Here is an 18144-nt window from a genome sequence, read left to right on the forward strand (position 1 = left end):
TTTGTTTATGTGTTTGTGTTTGTGTTTACAGTCTGTGTATGTGTGTGTGTGAGTTTGCACGCGCGCATGTGTGCACTTCTATGTCTATAAGCCCTGTCTGAAGGGTTTATAGTGTTATTCAAAGCAATGCCCGTGTAAGAGCGGATCTCCTACATATTCTATAGAACAATGTGTTAACATAATGAACTGCAGAACACAGCACAAGTACTGTCGATAGAGAGAGACAGCGAAGTAGGCAGACAGGTGAAGCCAGTATGCGGTATGTAGATACTTACTACATGTGCTATTCTGCTTCCCCCTAGTGGTCGGTGAGGAGAGCGAAAAGAAGCGAGGGACTCATTGTAGACATTAGAACAGGATCATCACGCAACACCCAATGTGCCAAAATACATCAGGCGCTGGACCGTTAATAAATATTCAACATTGAGCTCTGATTCATATGTACAGATATCGTACAGAGAGATTCCTAGGTGCTTTTGCAGCAGATGCAAGGCAAAATGCTCTGATAATAAGACAACTGTTAGAAATAAAATACAATAAAAACAAGACAGCTGGCCCTGAAAGCATTGATTGTTATGCAGTAGATACAAATAGTTATTTATATTTTTGTATTTTTTGGGGGGGCTCTTTGAAAATATAATAAACACAAGTTAATTGATAAGGTTACTGTGACTCTTTAGGGGGCATTGCTTTCAGCACCAACAAGGATAAAAGCATTGCACCACCACTGACCATTTCAACTCAAAAACCTGATTGTGATTTCCCTCAATTAAATTCATATGACATATGACACTGTATATTACCAGAGAGATGTGTCATCGTTTTGTAAAAAATGACATACAGTTCAATAGAGCACCAATATAATCCAACAGAGTTGTCAGCAGTGGCCCTCCATAGTCCCCCAGAGTCCCATACTCGTTGACTCTCTCTGAGAAGCAGCAGAAAGAAGAATGTGAATAGAGTCGGACATAGATGACTCGTGGACATTGGCAGCACAACGCTAAACCACTAAAGCTTCCATAGTTTTAACACAACCGGGAGAAGGAATATTCTGGGGGATGTGAGATACTCGGGGAGGTTCATCTTTACAGTCGGAATGTGGCTTCTTCTCCTGGGGGTATGTGTATGCACTACGGTGGATAACCACCAGGTTACCAGGTTGAGATGGAGCCCTGGTGTTTTGATGTAGCATAGTTTGTTTTTATATCTCCAAACCTCCCGTGCAGAGTGTCTGTCTGCCCTGTATCGTACCCTGTATAGTACTCAGTACTCAGAAAGCTCTAGGTTGCGTGCCAAATGGCAGCCTACTCCCTTTATAACACACTACTTTGGACCGGGGCCTATAGGGTGCCATTTGGGACGTACCCCTGGACACAGACACATAGGGACACTTGCTATCTAATATGTCTCATTATATGGGACCAGAGTGGTATTCATGTCTGAGTGACTCACATATATATCAACTGCAGTAATAGGCTGCAATCTAACATGGTGAGTCAGATCTGTTTGGGATGAGTTTACATGGGTCCTTAAGTGCTGTTGGGGATAAGTCTTCATTTAAATTAAACTTAATTTATTGAATTGAATGGCCTGAAACTATTCACGCCCTGAGATTATCCAGGAGTATGCTGCTTATGAAAGAGAAGTACATCTACTGTATGTGCCTTGCTCTTAAACACACTGTGGGAGGTTTGGATAGGTAAAAGTTGTCCTTGTTAATGTGCGGGTCCATGAGGATGTACAGTCCATATCACATCTGGCTTTACTCTCAGCCTTTACAACCAGACCTCCGCTTTGGATCGGAAAGGGTTTCAGATTCGTATCCTAAAGGGACTTTGTTTTATTTAAAACAACTGTGCAAACCATCTGGCTTTGTTTTTCTTTTCTATCCTGCCATGTGGCTGTATGCCTGTCTGTCTTTATGGTGTGTGTGTGTTTCTGTGTGTGTGTGTGTGTGTGTGTGTTTCTGTGTGTGTGTGTGTGTGTGTGTGTGTGTGTGTGTGTGTGTGTGTGTGTGTGTGTGTGTGTGTGTGTGTGTGTGTGTGTGTGTGTGTGTGTGTGTGTGTGTAAACAAATAGGTCAGTGTGTACAGTACCAGTCAAAAGTATGAACACCCCTACTCATTCTGTCATGGTTCCTCCTGCCACCAGAGGGCGGCAGAGACCGCCCTAGAGGCTATTATTGGACTCAGGAGTGCCTTATTATTTCAAGCTTGTGTACCTGTTAAAAGAGGTGTGTTTTCTGTGGTCCTTCGCAGAAGCTTGAATTGTTTACTGTGTGCGGTTGTTTCCTGAGTGTGTTTTCGAGACTTAGTGTTTGTTGTTTTTTCAAGTGTACTGTGACCCTGTGGTAACCGTATCTCAGTAAAATATTATGTTTGTCCTGAACCACTGATTCTTTGTCTGGGCTCTTCTCTGCACCTGTGTCCAACCTTACCACCTCACACATTCAAGGGTTGTTCTTAATTTGTACTATTTTCTACATTGTAGAATAAAAGTGAATACATCAAAACTATAAAATGACACATATGGAATAATGTAGTAACCAAAAAGTGTTAAACAAATCAAAATATGTTTTATATTTGAGATTCTTCAAAGTAGCCACCCTTTGCCTTGATGACAGCTTTGCACACTCTTGGCATTCTCTCAACCAGCTTCATGAGGTAGTCACCTGGAATGCATTTGTGTAATGGCGCCGGAGGGGATGGCTGGTGTTTAATGGGCTCTTAACCAGCCGTGCTATTTTTTTTCTTCCACATTGTTTGTAACTTATTTTGTGCATAATATTACTGCTACCATCTCTTATGACCGAAAAGAGCTTCTGGACAACAGAACAACGATTACTCACCTTGAACTGGACGGACAATTTTTCTTTAATGAGTCGAACGAGAGGGATTTTCTCCAGACACCCGACGAGGCCCTCAACCCTGTCATTCGCAGGAGAAAAGGACAGAGATATCGCAGGAGATCGGGGTTTCTTGTAAGGATCTGGTGACAAGTGGCTAATCTGCCTTTGCCATCGGTACTATTGGCCAACGTACAATCACTGGATAATAAAGTGGACAAACTACAGGAATGTATATCCTACCAACGGGACATTAAAAACTGTTTCACCGAGTTGTGGCTGAACGACGACAAGAATAACATACAGCGGGGTGGCGGTCTATGTATATTTGTAAACAACATCTGAGGCACGATATCTAAGGAACTCTCAAGGTTTTGTCGCCTGAGGTAGAGTATGTCATGATAAACTGTAGACCACACTATCTACCAAGAGAGTTTATCTATATTCTTTATAGCTGTCTATACAACACCACAAACTAATGCTGGCACTAAGACTGCAATCAACGAGCTGTATATGGCCATGAGCAAACAGAAAAATGCTCATCCAGAGGCGGTGCTCCTAGTGGCCGGAGACTTTAATGCAGGGAAACTTAAATCCGTTTGACCTAATTTCTACCAGCATGTAAAATGTGCAACCAGAGGGAAAAAACTCTAGACCACCTTTACTCCACACACAAAGATGGTACAAAGCTATCCCTCACCCTCCATTTGGCAAATCTGACCATAATTCTATCCTCCTGATTCCAGCTTACAAACAACAACTAAAGCAGGAAGCACTGACTCGGTCAATAAGTAAGTGGTCAGATGAAGCAGATGCTAAGCTACAATACTGTTTTGCTAGCACAGACTGGAATATGTTCAGGGATTATTACGCTGGCACTGAGGAGTACACCACATCAATCACTGGCTTCATCAATAAGAGCATCGATGACGGAGTCCCCATACTGTGTGATCACACTCTCCGTAGCCGATGTGAGTAAGACCTTTAAACAGGTCAACATTCACAAGGCCGCAGGGCCAGACGAATTACCAGGACGTGTACTCCGAGCATGCGCTGAACAACTGGCAAGTGTCTTCACTGACATTTTCAATTTCTCCCTGTCTGAGTCTGCAATACCAACATGTTTCAAGCAGACCACCGTAGTCCCTGTGCTCAAGAACACTAAGGTAACCTGCCTTAATGACTACTGACCCATAACACTCACGTCTGTAGCCATGAAGTGTTTTGAAAGGCTGGTCATGGCTCACATCAACACCATTATCCCAGAAACTCTAGACCCACTCCAATTTGCATACCGCCCCAACAGATCGACAGATAATGCAATCTCTATTGCACTCCACACTGCTCTTTCACACCTGGACAAAAGGAACACCTATGTGAGAATGCTATTCATTGACTACAGCTCAGTGTTCAACACCATAGTGCCCTCAAAGCTCATCACTAAGCTAAGGACACTGGGACTAAGCACCTCCTTCTGCAACTTGATCCTGGACTTCCTGATGGGCCACCCCCAGGTAGAAAGGGTAGGTAAAAACACATCCGTCATGCCGATCCTCAACACGGGGGCCCCTCAGGGGTGCATGTTCAATCCCCTCCTCTGTACTCCCTGTTCACTCATGACTGCACGGCCAGGAACGACTCCAACACCATCATTCAGTTTGCCGATGACACAACAGTGGTAGGCTTGATCACTGACAACAACAAGATAGCCTATAGGGAGGAGGTCAGAGACCTGGCCGTGTGGTGCCAGGACAACAACCGCTCCCTCAAAGTGACAAAGGAGATGATTGTGGACTACAGGAAAAGGAGGACTGAGCACACACCAATTCTCATCGATGGGGCTGTAGTTGAGCAGGTTGAGAGTTTCAAGTTCCTTGGTGTCCACATCACCAGCAAACTAACAAGCACAACAAGACAAGTCGTGAAGAGGGCACAACAAAACCTTTTTTTTCAGGAGACTGAAAAGATTTGGCATGTGTCCTCCGACCCTCAAAAGGTTCTACAGCTGCACCATCGTGAGCATCCTGACTGGTTGCATCACTGCCTGGTATGGCAACTGCTTGTCCAAGTACAGTCGCAAAACCATCAAGCGCTATGATGAAACAGGCTCCCATGAGGACCACCACAGACTTGGAAGACCCAGAGTTACCTCTACTGCAGAGGATAAGTTTGTTAGTTACCAGCCTCAGAAATCAGCTATTAACTGCACCTCAGAGTTCAAGTAACAGACACATCTCAACATGAACTGTTTAGAGGAGACTGCGTGAATCAGGCCTTCATAGTCGAATTGCTGCAATGAAACCACTACTAAAGGACACCAATAAGAAGAATAAACTTGCTTGGGCCAAGAAACACGAGCAATGGACATTAAACCGGTGAAAATCTGTCCTTTGGTCTGATGAGTCCAAATCTGAGTTTTTTGGTTCCAACCGCCGTGTCTTTGTGAGACGCAGAGTAGGTGAACGGCATGTGTGGTTCCCATCGTGAAACATGGAGGAGGAGGTGTAGGGGTGCTTTGCTGGTGACACTGTCTGTGATTTATTTAGAATTCAAGGCACACATAACCAGCATGGCTACCACAGCATTCTGCAGGTATACGCCATTCCATCTGGTTTGCGCTTTGTGGGACTATCATTTGTTTTACAACAGGACAGTGACACAACACACCTCTAGGCTGTGTAAGGGCTATTTGACCAAGAAAGAGAGTGAAGGAGTGCTGCATCAGATGACCTGGCCTCCACAATCACCTGACCTCAACCCCATTGAGATGGTTTGGGATGAGTTGGACCGCAGAGTGAAGGAAAAGCAGCCATCAAGTACTCAGCATATGTGGGAACTCCTTCAAGACTGTTGGAAAATAATTCCTCATGAAGTTGGTTGAGAGGATGCCAAGAGTGTGCAAAGCTGTCATCAAGGCAAAGGGTGGCTAATTTGAGGAATCTATCATCTAAAATCTATTTTAATTTGTTTTAACACTTTTTTTGGTTACTACATGATTCCACATGCGTTATTTCATAGTTTTGATGTCTTCACTATTGTTCTACAATGTAGACAAATGTAAAAAATTAAGAAAAACCCTTGAATGAGTAGGTGTGTCCAAAGTTTTGACTGGTACTGTATGTCTGTACCATGACTCTGGGTGTGTGATGGGTCAGTACCTGATAGAGAGCACCAAGGCAGGTTAAAGGTTAAATAATAACTCCAGTCTGTTAGCAGACGTAGGTAAATCTCTATAAGAGAAATCAAGGGAGTGTTAGGGAGGAAGGAAGGTCTATCATCATCAAGCAGCACCACTCTGGGCCCGCTTCATCCTCAACAGAAAGTTCCTCTTCTCCTCCAGGAGTTCCTGGATGCGTTTGTTCCGTGTTCTCTCCCGGAGGAACACCCGGCTCCGTCTGAGGATCAGGTTGTTTTGGGAGATGACATTGTCTACTCCGATGATCTGGTTGTAGAGAACGTCAATGGAGTTATTCTCGCTGGTCTCCTCCTGGTGGCTTAGCGGCCACATGTGCTTTTTGGTTGTTGTTGTTATGGGAGGCTTGGCTGTCATTTGCTCTGTCATTAACTCTGTTGTTGGCCCTACCGTGGTTGTTGTGGGAACAATGGAGCTCACAGATATGTACTCCGTGATTTCCGGCCAATCAAGGGTGGTCATATCTATGATATCATCCCTGGGGACTGTAGGAATCATCACTGTGATGTCATCATCATAAGGCATGGTTCCAATGGGCATTGTGACATCACCACCGCTGGACATTGTGACATCAGTGTATGGGATGGTTCCACTGGGCGATGTCACATCCTCAAAGTAGTTAGTTTCAGTTGGCTTTAGGACATCATCCATGTAGTATGGGCTGCTGGGAGTTGAGGTTTCTGCCCCTGTTATGTCATAGCTGTGAATGGGGGTCACTGTGGTGTCATTGCTGATAAAGGTGAAGTTAACGTTTGAGTCAGTAAACAGGCTGCTGGGAGTTGTAGTGTATATGCTGGTGCTGGTGGAGAGGGTGAAGAAGGGGTAACTTCTGGTTGTGTCTCTGGGGGTCACACTGTGCTCTGGGGTCGTGTGTATGGGGAAGGGGTATGTGGTGAAGTATGGGTGGGGTGTATAGGTGTGTGTTGTGCTCATCGGGCGCGGCGTGGTATAAGGTATATGCATTGTACTTCTTGGATGAACCGTGGGCTGAAGGGGGGTGTTGTTATCCTTGGGCCAAGGCAGAGGTCGAGGTAGGGGGCGAGGCAGCGGGCAAGCTGTGACCCGGGGAGGGAGACTGGTGGTCAGGCTGCTGTTGGTCACGTTGCTGCAGGACTTGCAGCACATGCGCCTGTAGCCTGGTAGAGCACAGTAGTGGATCAGCACCTCCATGCGACAGATCATTGACCTGTCTCCATGACAACGCTGCTTTCCTGTGGGCGAGAGAACAAAGAGTTGAGACTGGGCCAGACTGGGAATGGAGCTGTGTGTGTGTGTGTGTGTGTGTGTGTGTGTGTGTGTGTGTGTGTGTGTGTGTGTGTGTGTGTGTGTACAGTACAGTACAGTACAGTACCACTCAAAAGTTTGGACACACCTACTCATTCAAGGGTTTTTCTTTATTTTTTACTATTTTCTACATTGTGGAATAAAAGTGAAGACATCAAAACTATGAAATAACATCTGGAATCATGCAGTAACCAAAAAGGTGATAAACATATTAAATATATTTTATATTTGAGATTCTTCAAAGTAGCCACCCATTGCCTTGATTAAAGATTTGCACACTCTTGGCATTCTCTCAAGCAGCTTCATGAGGTAATCACCTAGGAAAGCATTTCAATTAACTGGTGTGCCTTGTTAAAAGTTCAATTGTGGAATTTCGTTCCTTCTTAATGCGTTTGAGCCAATCAGTTGTGTTGTGACAATGTAGGGGTGGGATACAGAAGATAGCTTATTTGGTAAAAGACCAAGTCCATATTATGGCAAGAACAGCTTAAATAAGCAAAGAGAAACAACAGTCCATCATTACTTTAAGACATGAAGGTCAGTCAATCCGGAAAATGCCAAGGACTTTAAACGTTTTCTTCAAGTGCAGTTGCAAAAACCATCAAGCACTATGATGAAACTGGCTCTCATGAGGACTGCTACAACAAAGGAAGACCCAAAGTTACCTCTGCTGCAGAGGATAAGTTCATTAGAGTTAACTGCACCTCAGATTGTAGCCCAAATAAATGCTTCACAGAGTTCAAGTAACAGATACATCTCAACATCAACTGTTCAGAGGAGACTGCATGAATCAGGCCTTCATGGTCGAATTTCTGCAAAGAAACCACTACTAAAGGACATCAATAATAAGAAGAGATTTGCTTGGGTCAAGAAACGCGAGCAATGGACATTAGACAAGTGGCAATCTGTCCTTAGGTCTGATGAGTCCAAATTTGAGATTTTTAGTTCCAACCGCCATGTCTTTGTGAGACACAGAGAAGGTGAAGAAATGATCTCCGCATGTGTTTCTCCCACCGTGAAGCATGGAGGAGGAGGTGTGAGGGTTTGGGGGTGCTTTGCTGGTGACAATGTCTGTGATTTATTTAGAATTCAAGGCACACTTTTCCAGCGTGGCTACCACAGCATTCTGCAGCGATAACGCCATCCCATCTGGTTTGCACTTAGTGGGACTGTAACTGGTTTTTCAACAGGACAAAACACACATCCGGGCTGTGTAAGGGCAATTAGATCAAGGGGATTGATGGAGTGCTGCATCAGATGACCTGGCCTCCACAATCACCCGACATCAATCAATTGAGATGGTTTGGGATGAGTTGGACTGTAGAGTGAAGAAAAAGCAGCCAACAAGTGCTCAGCATATGTGGGAACTCCTTCAATACTGTTGGAAAACAATTCCTCATGAAGCTGATTGAGAGAATGCCAAGAGTGTGCAAAGCTGTCATCAAGACAAAGGGAGACTACTTTAAAAATATATTTAGATTTTTTAGTAACACTTGGTTACGTTTGGTTACTACATGATTCCATATGTGTTATTTCATAGTTTTGATGTCTTGACTATTATTCTACAATGCAAAAAAAATAGCAAAAATAAAGAAAAAGTGTATAAGAATAAGTGTCCAAACCTTTGACTGGTACTGTACGTTTACACACGGTGCAGAGAAAAGTAGTAGAGGTAGTAAAGCCAGACCATTAGCAGGTAGTGCAGGAAGGAAGAAGAAGTAAAAGGAAACCCAAGCACCTATCGACAGAGTCGATAGATTAGTCAATAGCAACTGAAGAAGAGTGGTTTGGGCTCTCTTTTGTGGTGCTGGAACAGTAACCTGGCTCTCTTGTGTTGTGTTGTGATGCTGGAACAGTAACCTGGCTCTGTTGTGTTGTGTTGTGATGCTGGAACAGTAACCTGACTCTCTTGTGTTGTGGTGCTGGAACAGTAACCTGGCTCTGTTGTGTTGTGGTGTTGAAACAGCAGCCTGACTCTTTCAGACCAAACTGACATTTTCTGACATCTCATCTGTCTTCTTTATTAGTTTCAGATTAGAACCATCAATTTATTACATCAATATCACTCTATAAATGTTTCGAATGCAGGATAAGAGGGTGGATCTTATTTAATTTAGTCTTTCTTTATTACTTTCATGGCAATATCACGTTATAGGACAATGTTTAAGCCTTTGTAAAGTTGGATCAATCTGTGAGTTGAATTCCACTGGAAGCTTGTTCTGCGCCCTCACGAAGCCAAACCATCACAAATTCAGGAGGAGAGAGTGAGAGCGCTTTTTAAAATATTTTTTTTATTTATACAACTTTGCAGTTGATAATGACAGGAACTGAAACAATGAGATGTACTCCCTCCTCAATATATAGATATATTATTTTCTTAAGAAAAATAAATAAACTGTATCGAAAGGTACAAGTTCACAGTCACTTTGGTAAAACACTTCATTACTTTGAAATCAACCAATCAATCCGTTTAGTTAATCAATTGATAGTAAGTCAAATTAATAAATTACATAAATTAATACATAGATTTGGATGTTGAATAAATAAAATACAGAATTATCCATGATGAATGATGTAAAAACTTGAATGGCACGTTTAAGTGTCATATGAAACATTTACAAAACATGAACACATTTTTCCCTGATAAATCAAAGTGCATATAGACGCAGTGCACATAGTTCTTCTGAATGTTTCCCCGACGTCAATCCAACGTCAGCCCAACGTCAGCCAGCCCCACCCATCAGGCTAGTGAAGCCATGAAACAGTTACCCATAGTATAGAATATTATATATATATATTTTCCATAAGTAAGAAGATAACAGTCATGAACATTATTAAACACAGTCAACACCAATGTTATATACAGTATCGCACTGCAAGGTCTGGCATCATTGGCCTCCTACCGTCCGACTCCAGCACGAAACCTCAGATAGCTCGCTACATATTCACAACAGAAACATGTGATCACAATACAATGACAAGCCTGAAGTGTTTTTGTAGATGCCGTCGTCAGTGTGTCGATCGATACCCGTGGCCCTTTGTAAACCGTACGCCGGTCGTCAGACCTTGTTCCAAACCCTATGTTTGTTGTAGGTTCTGATGGTTTTCGTGTGAGTTTGCTTGTTGGTTTGAAGCTGCCTCTAAGTGAATAATACATGTTTTGATGAGTAAAGCCATCTCTTTCACAGATAAATGCCATTACATTCAATCCAAGATAAGGCATTGTTCATGTGTTTATTGTTCATCACAAAAGGAAAAAACAAAATTGGATGATTTTCAAATGAAGGTCTATGAGGTATTTCTGTATCAGTGTTGTATGTCTATGAGAAGCCTGCAATGAACACACACACTCACATACGCACACGCACACACAAACATGCACAGACACGCATCAACATGCACACACAGTGACTCATACACACACACACACAGTCTCAGACACACACACACACACACACACACACACACACACACACACACACACACACACACACACACACACACACACACACACACACACACACACACACACACACACACACACACACACACACACACACACTATGAGTTCAAACGGCTAAGGGATGCAAATGCATGCATGACAAAAACGTGATCCTTTCCCGAAAGAAAATAACAAGCAACAGTAAACCACTTATCCATCTGAGAAAATGGAGAGGCAACTAACTGACCAAGTCCTGCATAATATCGGTCTATACCCCCTTTCCTCCCTAAAACTTTCCTCTTTTTAAATATCAACTTCTGTGTTAATGTAAAATCAATAAAAAAATACACATAACAGTCAAGGATCGAAGTGATCAATAGCAGTCCGTAGGATTAGGCAAATAAGCTACAGCTTATTCATGGTAAAAGATTATTATTATTTATATTATTGTTACTCATATAGATTTTAGATGTGTATATATATTTGTATATATATATATATATATATATATATATATATATATATATATATATATATATATATATATATATATATATATATATACAAATATATTTATAGATGTATTTGTTTTAAAGTTTGCAAGCACAAATAAGCTGCATTTATTGAACTTTAATATAACAGTCAAAGAGGATGGTTGATGAGGTGGTGAAATGGGAAGCAACCTCACATGGTAAAACTACCCTGTTTTTATTAGCATTTTACTCTTCTTCACTCTCGGCCTCTTCACCCAACAGCTCTGTGTACAATAATCCTAAAAAGTGTTTGTTTGTGTCAACTCCTGTCCCTGTGCTGAATTTCTGTCAGTCTGAGAATGGGACCTAGAACGAGATAAACCTTTGTTCTCATTCTAGAATGGAACCAGGATGTGAGATGAGCACTTTAGCAAAGATGTCCTCATTGTGACAAGATCACATTCACAATAAAGCTTTTTTAAACTTTTTTTTTTCTTTTTCTTTTCATTATTTTCACACCTGTCGCCCTCAAACGATGACGGCACGGTGACAAAAAAAGTGCACCCCGCATCTCAGGAGTGTGAACCATGACGACTTGCAACTAGCTCGCGCAAAACATGGCCGCCAAACAGAGGGGCCTCTCATGACTCACTGGCTCAACCATGCCACTAAGAGCCGCCAATCAAACCTGCTTGTCTTTTTCCATTTCCACCTTCTCTTCAATGTTTAAATGTTTTTCTTTTTAGTTTCGACTGGCCAGCGGTTACAACACAATGCTCCACAAAGGAGAGAGAGAGATAAGAGAAGAGAGAGACAGAGCAAGAGAGAACCAACCAACCAATCAGCACACAGGAGCCAGAGACCTCCCCCAATCAGAGCTGTCTCAGACACAGAGAGAGAGAGAGACACACACGCCCCAAAAGAGAAGCGAAAAGCTGGCGCTCGCTCGAGGGCGCGGCCACAGGCACGGACACGGGGAGGGGTGGGGGGTGGTCAGGGGGTAAGCCTGCCCCCGGGACCCCTAGCCCAGGCCTGTTGCAGGGTGAAGAGGACAGAGAGAGAGGGCAAGGTCCAGGTCAGGACCGCCATGCACCGGAGGTTGGGCCCAGAGCTATAAAGGGATGGTTTTTTACGTGAGCTGTTCCTCTGGTAGGGCAAGTCTGGGTCAGGGCGGGACAGCCACTGGATCAGGATGTTGCCATTCTTATTCAGGTCCGACGAGCCTCCTGGAGATTGAGAAAGGAGGGAATAATATCAGAGAGGAAAATGAGTATGAGTTCATCAGGAGAGAGTTATACTCCCCACTACCTATACTAACTTACTTTCAGCCACTGACTTCTTTAAAAATAACTTGTTGTGTATAGCGTAATGGGGCCAGGTAATACTTACTTGGACATGGCGCCAAGCGACAGATGCGGATGGTGTCTGGCTTGCTGTCCAGGCAGAGACCGATGGTGTTGTCACGCGTGTGACACAATGCCTGCCTCTGCTGTGTCCCATTGGCACACGTCACCGAGCACTGTGGTCACACGAGCATAGAAAGAGAGTGGGAGAATAGGCTACACACAACAACCTCCAACATCATAAACACACACACCTACACACACACAGACTCCATACCACACATCTACATGCATACAAACTAAATAATAAGCCCCTAGGTATTCATCCACCAGAACCCCCCTCTACCCCCAGCCTCCCATCCTTACCTGTGACCAGGGCCCTACTCTCCACTGTGCAGGGCAGAGCTCTCTGTTGCAGGGCCTGCGTGCCTCAGGCCGGTCGTCATTGCAGTACTTGCTGTGAATGGAGCGCTTGTTGCCGTTGTCTAAGGGCTGAACACAGCGGACGGACCTCACCTGGTACCCTGTTTTACCGCACGACTTACTGCATGGCTCCCACGGACCATCCTCCCAGCTACAAGGAACAAGAGAGAGTTAGAGGGAGGCACAGACAAAAACATACCTCAAGGCCTTGTTCCATTTCGGTTACTAGCCCTTTGCTCTCCAACCTCTTTGGTGTTCACAGGTTTAGTGTAGGGACCAAGGAGTGACATTGAACAGTGGCCTACTTCTACGTAAACCTGAAGAATAACCACGCAAACATATCCAATACGTACATAGGCTGTGAGCACTCCTTCTGGTTGCAGTCTCTGCTGATGGCGCGAGGCTTCTTGATGTTCTCACAGTAGCGTCGGTGGACCATCTTACTGTCCGCTCTCCTTCTACAGCCGAACCGGGTGTACTGCTTACCTTTTAAGGCCGGACACACACAAACATCTGTTAGGCAAAGAGCACCACATCCAAATCTCCTATCATGTTCCCCAGTCTCCCGGTGTCTTCCTGTGCTAGTGGTGTCACTGTAAAATACCTCCCCCACAGGGCTTGGAGCAGAAGGACCATTTCTTCAGGGCCCACTCGTAGAAGGAGGTGTCATCCAGCAGCATGTTGTTCTCTATTGCAGACAGCAGGTCCATGTGGATGATGTACTTATAGGAAAGGGTCACCTTGGCATCTCCATGGGACTGCACCTGGACACAGGGAGACAACGTCACAATCATATTAGTATAGGTCACATATATAAAGCAAATGTCAGGACTGGAAATGTCATAAACTCAATGCTAGCAGTGACGTAATTCTGAACCGTCAAAATCAAGCTATAACAATCATATATGGTAAGGATTAAGTGTGTATTTTGTGACTTGTATGAGTGTTTGTGTGTGTGTGTGTGTGTGTGTGTGTGTGTGTGTGTGTGTATGTGTGTGTGTGTATGTGTGTGTGTGTGTGTGTACCATGATGAGGACTCCATGTCTGAGTGGTCCGTTGGTCTGTAGTGTCTCCTTGTCATGGTCATTATTCATGTATTCCCACTCCACACCCTTCTCTATGACCGCACGGGATTCTGGGAGGTCTCCCTCTGCATTCAGGAAGAACTGTCCTGATGCCTGGTTCTTCACCGCTGGGGAGGGAAGTGGAGTTATAAACTGGAATACTCACACTTACACACACACACACGCAGGCACACACACACACGCACACATTTTGTACCTAGGATGTGTGCGGTTGGCTTAATCTCTTGGATTAGTAGGTGTCTCGCCCCTCGAGGGATTTCAAGTACTTTGAGGAAACCTGAAATGAAAACACCACATTACCCTGAGGTCCAGAAACCCACAGAGAAGACATCTTTTCAACTTTGTCAGGATCCATTTTCATTCAACTTTCATTCAACTTTATTGTTCAGGGCTAATTTCTGTGTACACGGGGTACATTTCAAATACAATTTTAACTGCTCTTAGTTTTGCCAGCCAGAGTCATCAACAGTAAATTCCAGGAAATGTATCAAAATTGTTTTTTCCTTATTTCAGCTGGATGATATTTATTTAATATGAGGTCATGGTATAGTGATTCACATCATCATTGGGCGGTGATCCTGCTCATATGGTAATGCTTTGAACAGGACATGATTCTAGCCAGGGGCAATGTCCACAAAGCGTCTGATTAGGAGTGCTGATCTGTCCATACAATATCATTCATTATGATCTAAAATAGCGAAACTGATCCTAGATCAGCACTCCTACACTGAGGATTTGTTGATAAGGGCCAAGCTCATTATCTCCATGTGACCAGTAGAGGGGGCTCTTTAGTTAGCTATCCAGTGAAGTTGTGACCACTTCATCAGAATAGGACTCAGGCCAGGAAAACAACCTCATCTATCTCACTTCCTGCACTGTTTTCATGCTCTTTCATGTTCCAAGGTCTGACAACTCAGTTACATATTACCTTATTGGTCTCAGTCTGCCACAGTGGTGTGTGTGTGTGTGTGTGTGTGTGTGTGTGTGTGTGTGTGTGTGTGTGTGTGTGTGTGTGTGTGTGTGTGTGTGTGTGTGTGTGTGTGTGTACCTTGTTTCTTGGCACTGCGAGTGAAGTTGCCCTTGATGATCTTGCAGCTGGAGTTGTCTCCTCCACAGACGCCACATTTATCCTCCTGTTGGGAGGACCCTACCACGCTGTCACAGCCTACTTTCTGCAACACACACGCAGGCACACACACACACACACACACACACACACACACACACACACACACACACACACACACACACACACACACACACACACACACACACACACACACACACACACACACACACACACACACACACACACACACACACCTAGAGTATTATGGACACACACATAAACTTCAAAGTTATGAACACTGACACACACACCTCACACAGTTGCACACAGTCACACACACACATATAATTAGGGTTGAAATATTTTTTGTAAACCTACTTATATTTGACAACAAATACACTGCTATATTTATGGACACACACACTGACCTCACAGTCCCCGCGCACACACACGCTGTAGGGGTCTTTATATGAGCAGCGCGTGCCGTCTTGGACCAGCCTCTGCATGTTGATCTTGTCTCGGGTCTCCGTGGACTGGCAATGCAGGTGGCAGCGCTGCTTAGCTGCACAACCCATACACACACGTTACAACACTTGATTTACATCCATCGCTAGTAGAACAGAACCACACAGAAACATTGTCTTAAGACACAGAGCCCGAATTGTGCCAAGCTTCACCTCTATTTTCCATGTTCTCCTGCAGTTTGAGTGTGTATGCAATGTGACTATATCTGACAGTATTACAGAACAGGCTGTGATGGGGATCTGGATTTATACTATATAGGTGAATCCCAGAGTCAGTCTGCAGAGAAAACGTGAAAGTGGAGGGGGAGGTTAAAAGAAGTACTAGCCAAGCCCAGCATATATCCCCTACAATAAGGACATAGCTCAGAGTTATTTACCCTTTGTGTGGGCAATGGAGGATCTCTGTCTAGCCCATATGTGTTTATGTAATCTCCAGAGCCAGACGTGTGTATACACCGACTATGCAATAGCTATAAAGTCTGGCATGCAAGATTGGATTTAAGTGGATTTGAATGTTCATTATGTATGTAAACTTGCTGCAAAACAAATTGCCCAAGGATTGACTCAACTATGTAAACCACAGAATCCCGATATTATTTACATTTTATAGACGCTCTTATCCAGAGTGACTGCATACATTTTTGTACTGGTCCCCCATGGGAATGGAACCCTGGCATTGCAAGCACCATGGTCTACCAACTGAGCCACACGGGACCTGATCTGAGATGACTCGAACTATGTCTCCGGTATGTAATGTTCCAAATGCACTGTGATGACCTTACTGATATTACAAAGTATTAGAAACGCTCAGATTGGGATGTGAGTACTCATTGACTCATGCCGATACACAGTCCCTCACTCCCTCACTCCTCCAGCCAGAGTCCCCAGAGAGGGAGCCGATGCCACAGATCATCCCAGAGGGAGAGAAAGTTCTCTGGGTGAGATTGCCCTTACCAGCTGGACTCTGGATGACCAAAGCAGCTGGAACAATCAATGCTTGTAGAAAGTGTTTTTTTTTAAACTGTAGAGCAATGTTACGAGGATGTTTATGGCTAAAAACACAACATTGACAGTATTTTACAACAGGTGTAATTAATTATTAGATTTCGAGCAAAGTCTAGATTTTCATACAGACTCACTCTAGTTCTCTCACACTATCTCTAAACCCTGGAGATGAAAACACACTAATGGAATTCATTCTAACTTCTCTCCTTTCCCCCCTTCTCTATCTTCCCCTCTCTCTCTCCCCTCTCTTGCACGTACTTGAGACAATGTGGAGAAAATTATTTAGCATGTGGACTGGATCTGCAAGCCTCACAAACTCTTTAAACTCATACTCACACTTATAGATGAGGTAAGGGCGTTTTTTTGGAGATGGCGAGAAAAAAGGGATGTTATGGGGATCCCATTCTGGGTTCTGATGGTTTAAACACATACAGTATGACTATGTTCTGTGATTCACAACAGCTGACGAGCTGAGAAAAGAGGGAGGGAGGGGGGATGGGAGGGAGAGAGAGAGCGACCAACACACCGACTAAGACTGACCGGCGCACCGAACAACACACAGACTAACACACCTACCGACCGACCAACACACAGACAGACAGGCTAAAAAAGAGCTCAGATGATTAAGTGGAGTGAGATAGGTTAGAGATAGAAGAGAGTGTTTTTTAAAAAGGGCTTCAAGAAAGGGGTTGTCGTTTTAAGAAAGGTTCAAAGGCGAGGGTTCTGTTTTTTTAAGATGGGTGCTTTCACACTAGTCAGCAGCAAACCAGCTGTCAGTGACCATAACAGCCCCCCCCCCCCAAAAAAAAAACACACAAAAAAACACACACAGAACATCTTCTTCCCAATCTGCCTCCACACAAGAGGAGCTGACTTATGTCCCACAACCCACCATTTCAGGAAGTCTGTGTGTAGGCTACTTACGTTCCGTGTGTTCATAAGGCAGCCAGTGGTGCTTGTTGTTGTGGAACTCAAACTCAGGGTCCAAGCTACGGCACTGCTCCTCCCTGAAGTCACTGTACAGCTCCTCACACTCCTGGCTGTTACACAGCTGGAACTGGTGGTTAGTCCCCAGACAGGTACGACCTCCATTAGCAGGCCTGGAGACAACAGTGAAATGTTTTATTTAACCAGGCATGTCAGTAAGAACAAATTCTTATTTACAATGACGGCCTACCCCGGCCAAACCTGGACCACTCTGGGCCAATTGTGCCCCGCCCTATGGGACTCCCGACTACGGCCGGTTGTGATACAGCCTGGAAATCAAACCAGGATCTGTAGTGACACCTCCAGCACTGAGATGCAGTGCCTTAGACCACTGCGCCACTCAGGAGCCCATTCACTTGGTACATGTGAACAGTGAATATGTTCTGTTCTGTTAGGACAAGCTCTAACGCTCTAGAACCATGATACTATGCAAGCATTGCTAGGTAGATTTGTCAGTAGTTAGGGTAAAGAA

General features: G+C 44.1%; 1 protein-coding gene across 1 annotated transcript in view; it reads right to left on the bottom strand.

The window, feature by feature from the left end:
• Positions 1–5861: 5861 nt before the first annotated feature.
• Positions 5862–18144, bottom strand: part of LOC135526222 (A disintegrin and metalloproteinase with thrombospondin motifs 2-like) — a 194847-nt gene continuing 182564 nt past the window's right edge. Inside the window, exons 14-24 of the mRNA XM_064954395.1 lie at positions 17610–17785; positions 15585–15718; positions 15136–15259; positions 14284–14364; positions 14028–14194; positions 13607–13766; positions 13356–13488; positions 12946–13153; positions 12626–12755; positions 12370–12462; positions 5862–7248 (exon numbers count right to left, since the gene is read on the bottom strand). Of these exons, the coding sequence (XP_064810467.1) occupies positions 6125–7248; positions 12370–12462; positions 12626–12755; positions 12946–13153; positions 13356–13488; positions 13607–13766; positions 14028–14194; positions 14284–14364; positions 15136–15259; positions 15585–15718; positions 17610–17785 (2530 nt within the window). The 3' untranslated portion in view covers positions 5862–6124. The remainder of the gene's footprint in view (positions 7249–12369; positions 12463–12625; positions 12756–12945; positions 13154–13355; positions 13489–13606; positions 13767–14027; positions 14195–14283; positions 14365–15135; positions 15260–15584; positions 15719–17609; positions 17786–18144) is intronic.

Source organism: Oncorhynchus masou, chromosome 32 (genome assembly GCF_036934945.1).
Source record: "Oncorhynchus masou masou isolate Uvic2021 chromosome 32, UVic_Omas_1.1, whole genome shotgun sequence".
NCBI classification, from domain to species: domain Eukaryota; kingdom Metazoa; phylum Chordata; class Actinopteri; order Salmoniformes; family Salmonidae; genus Oncorhynchus; species Oncorhynchus masou.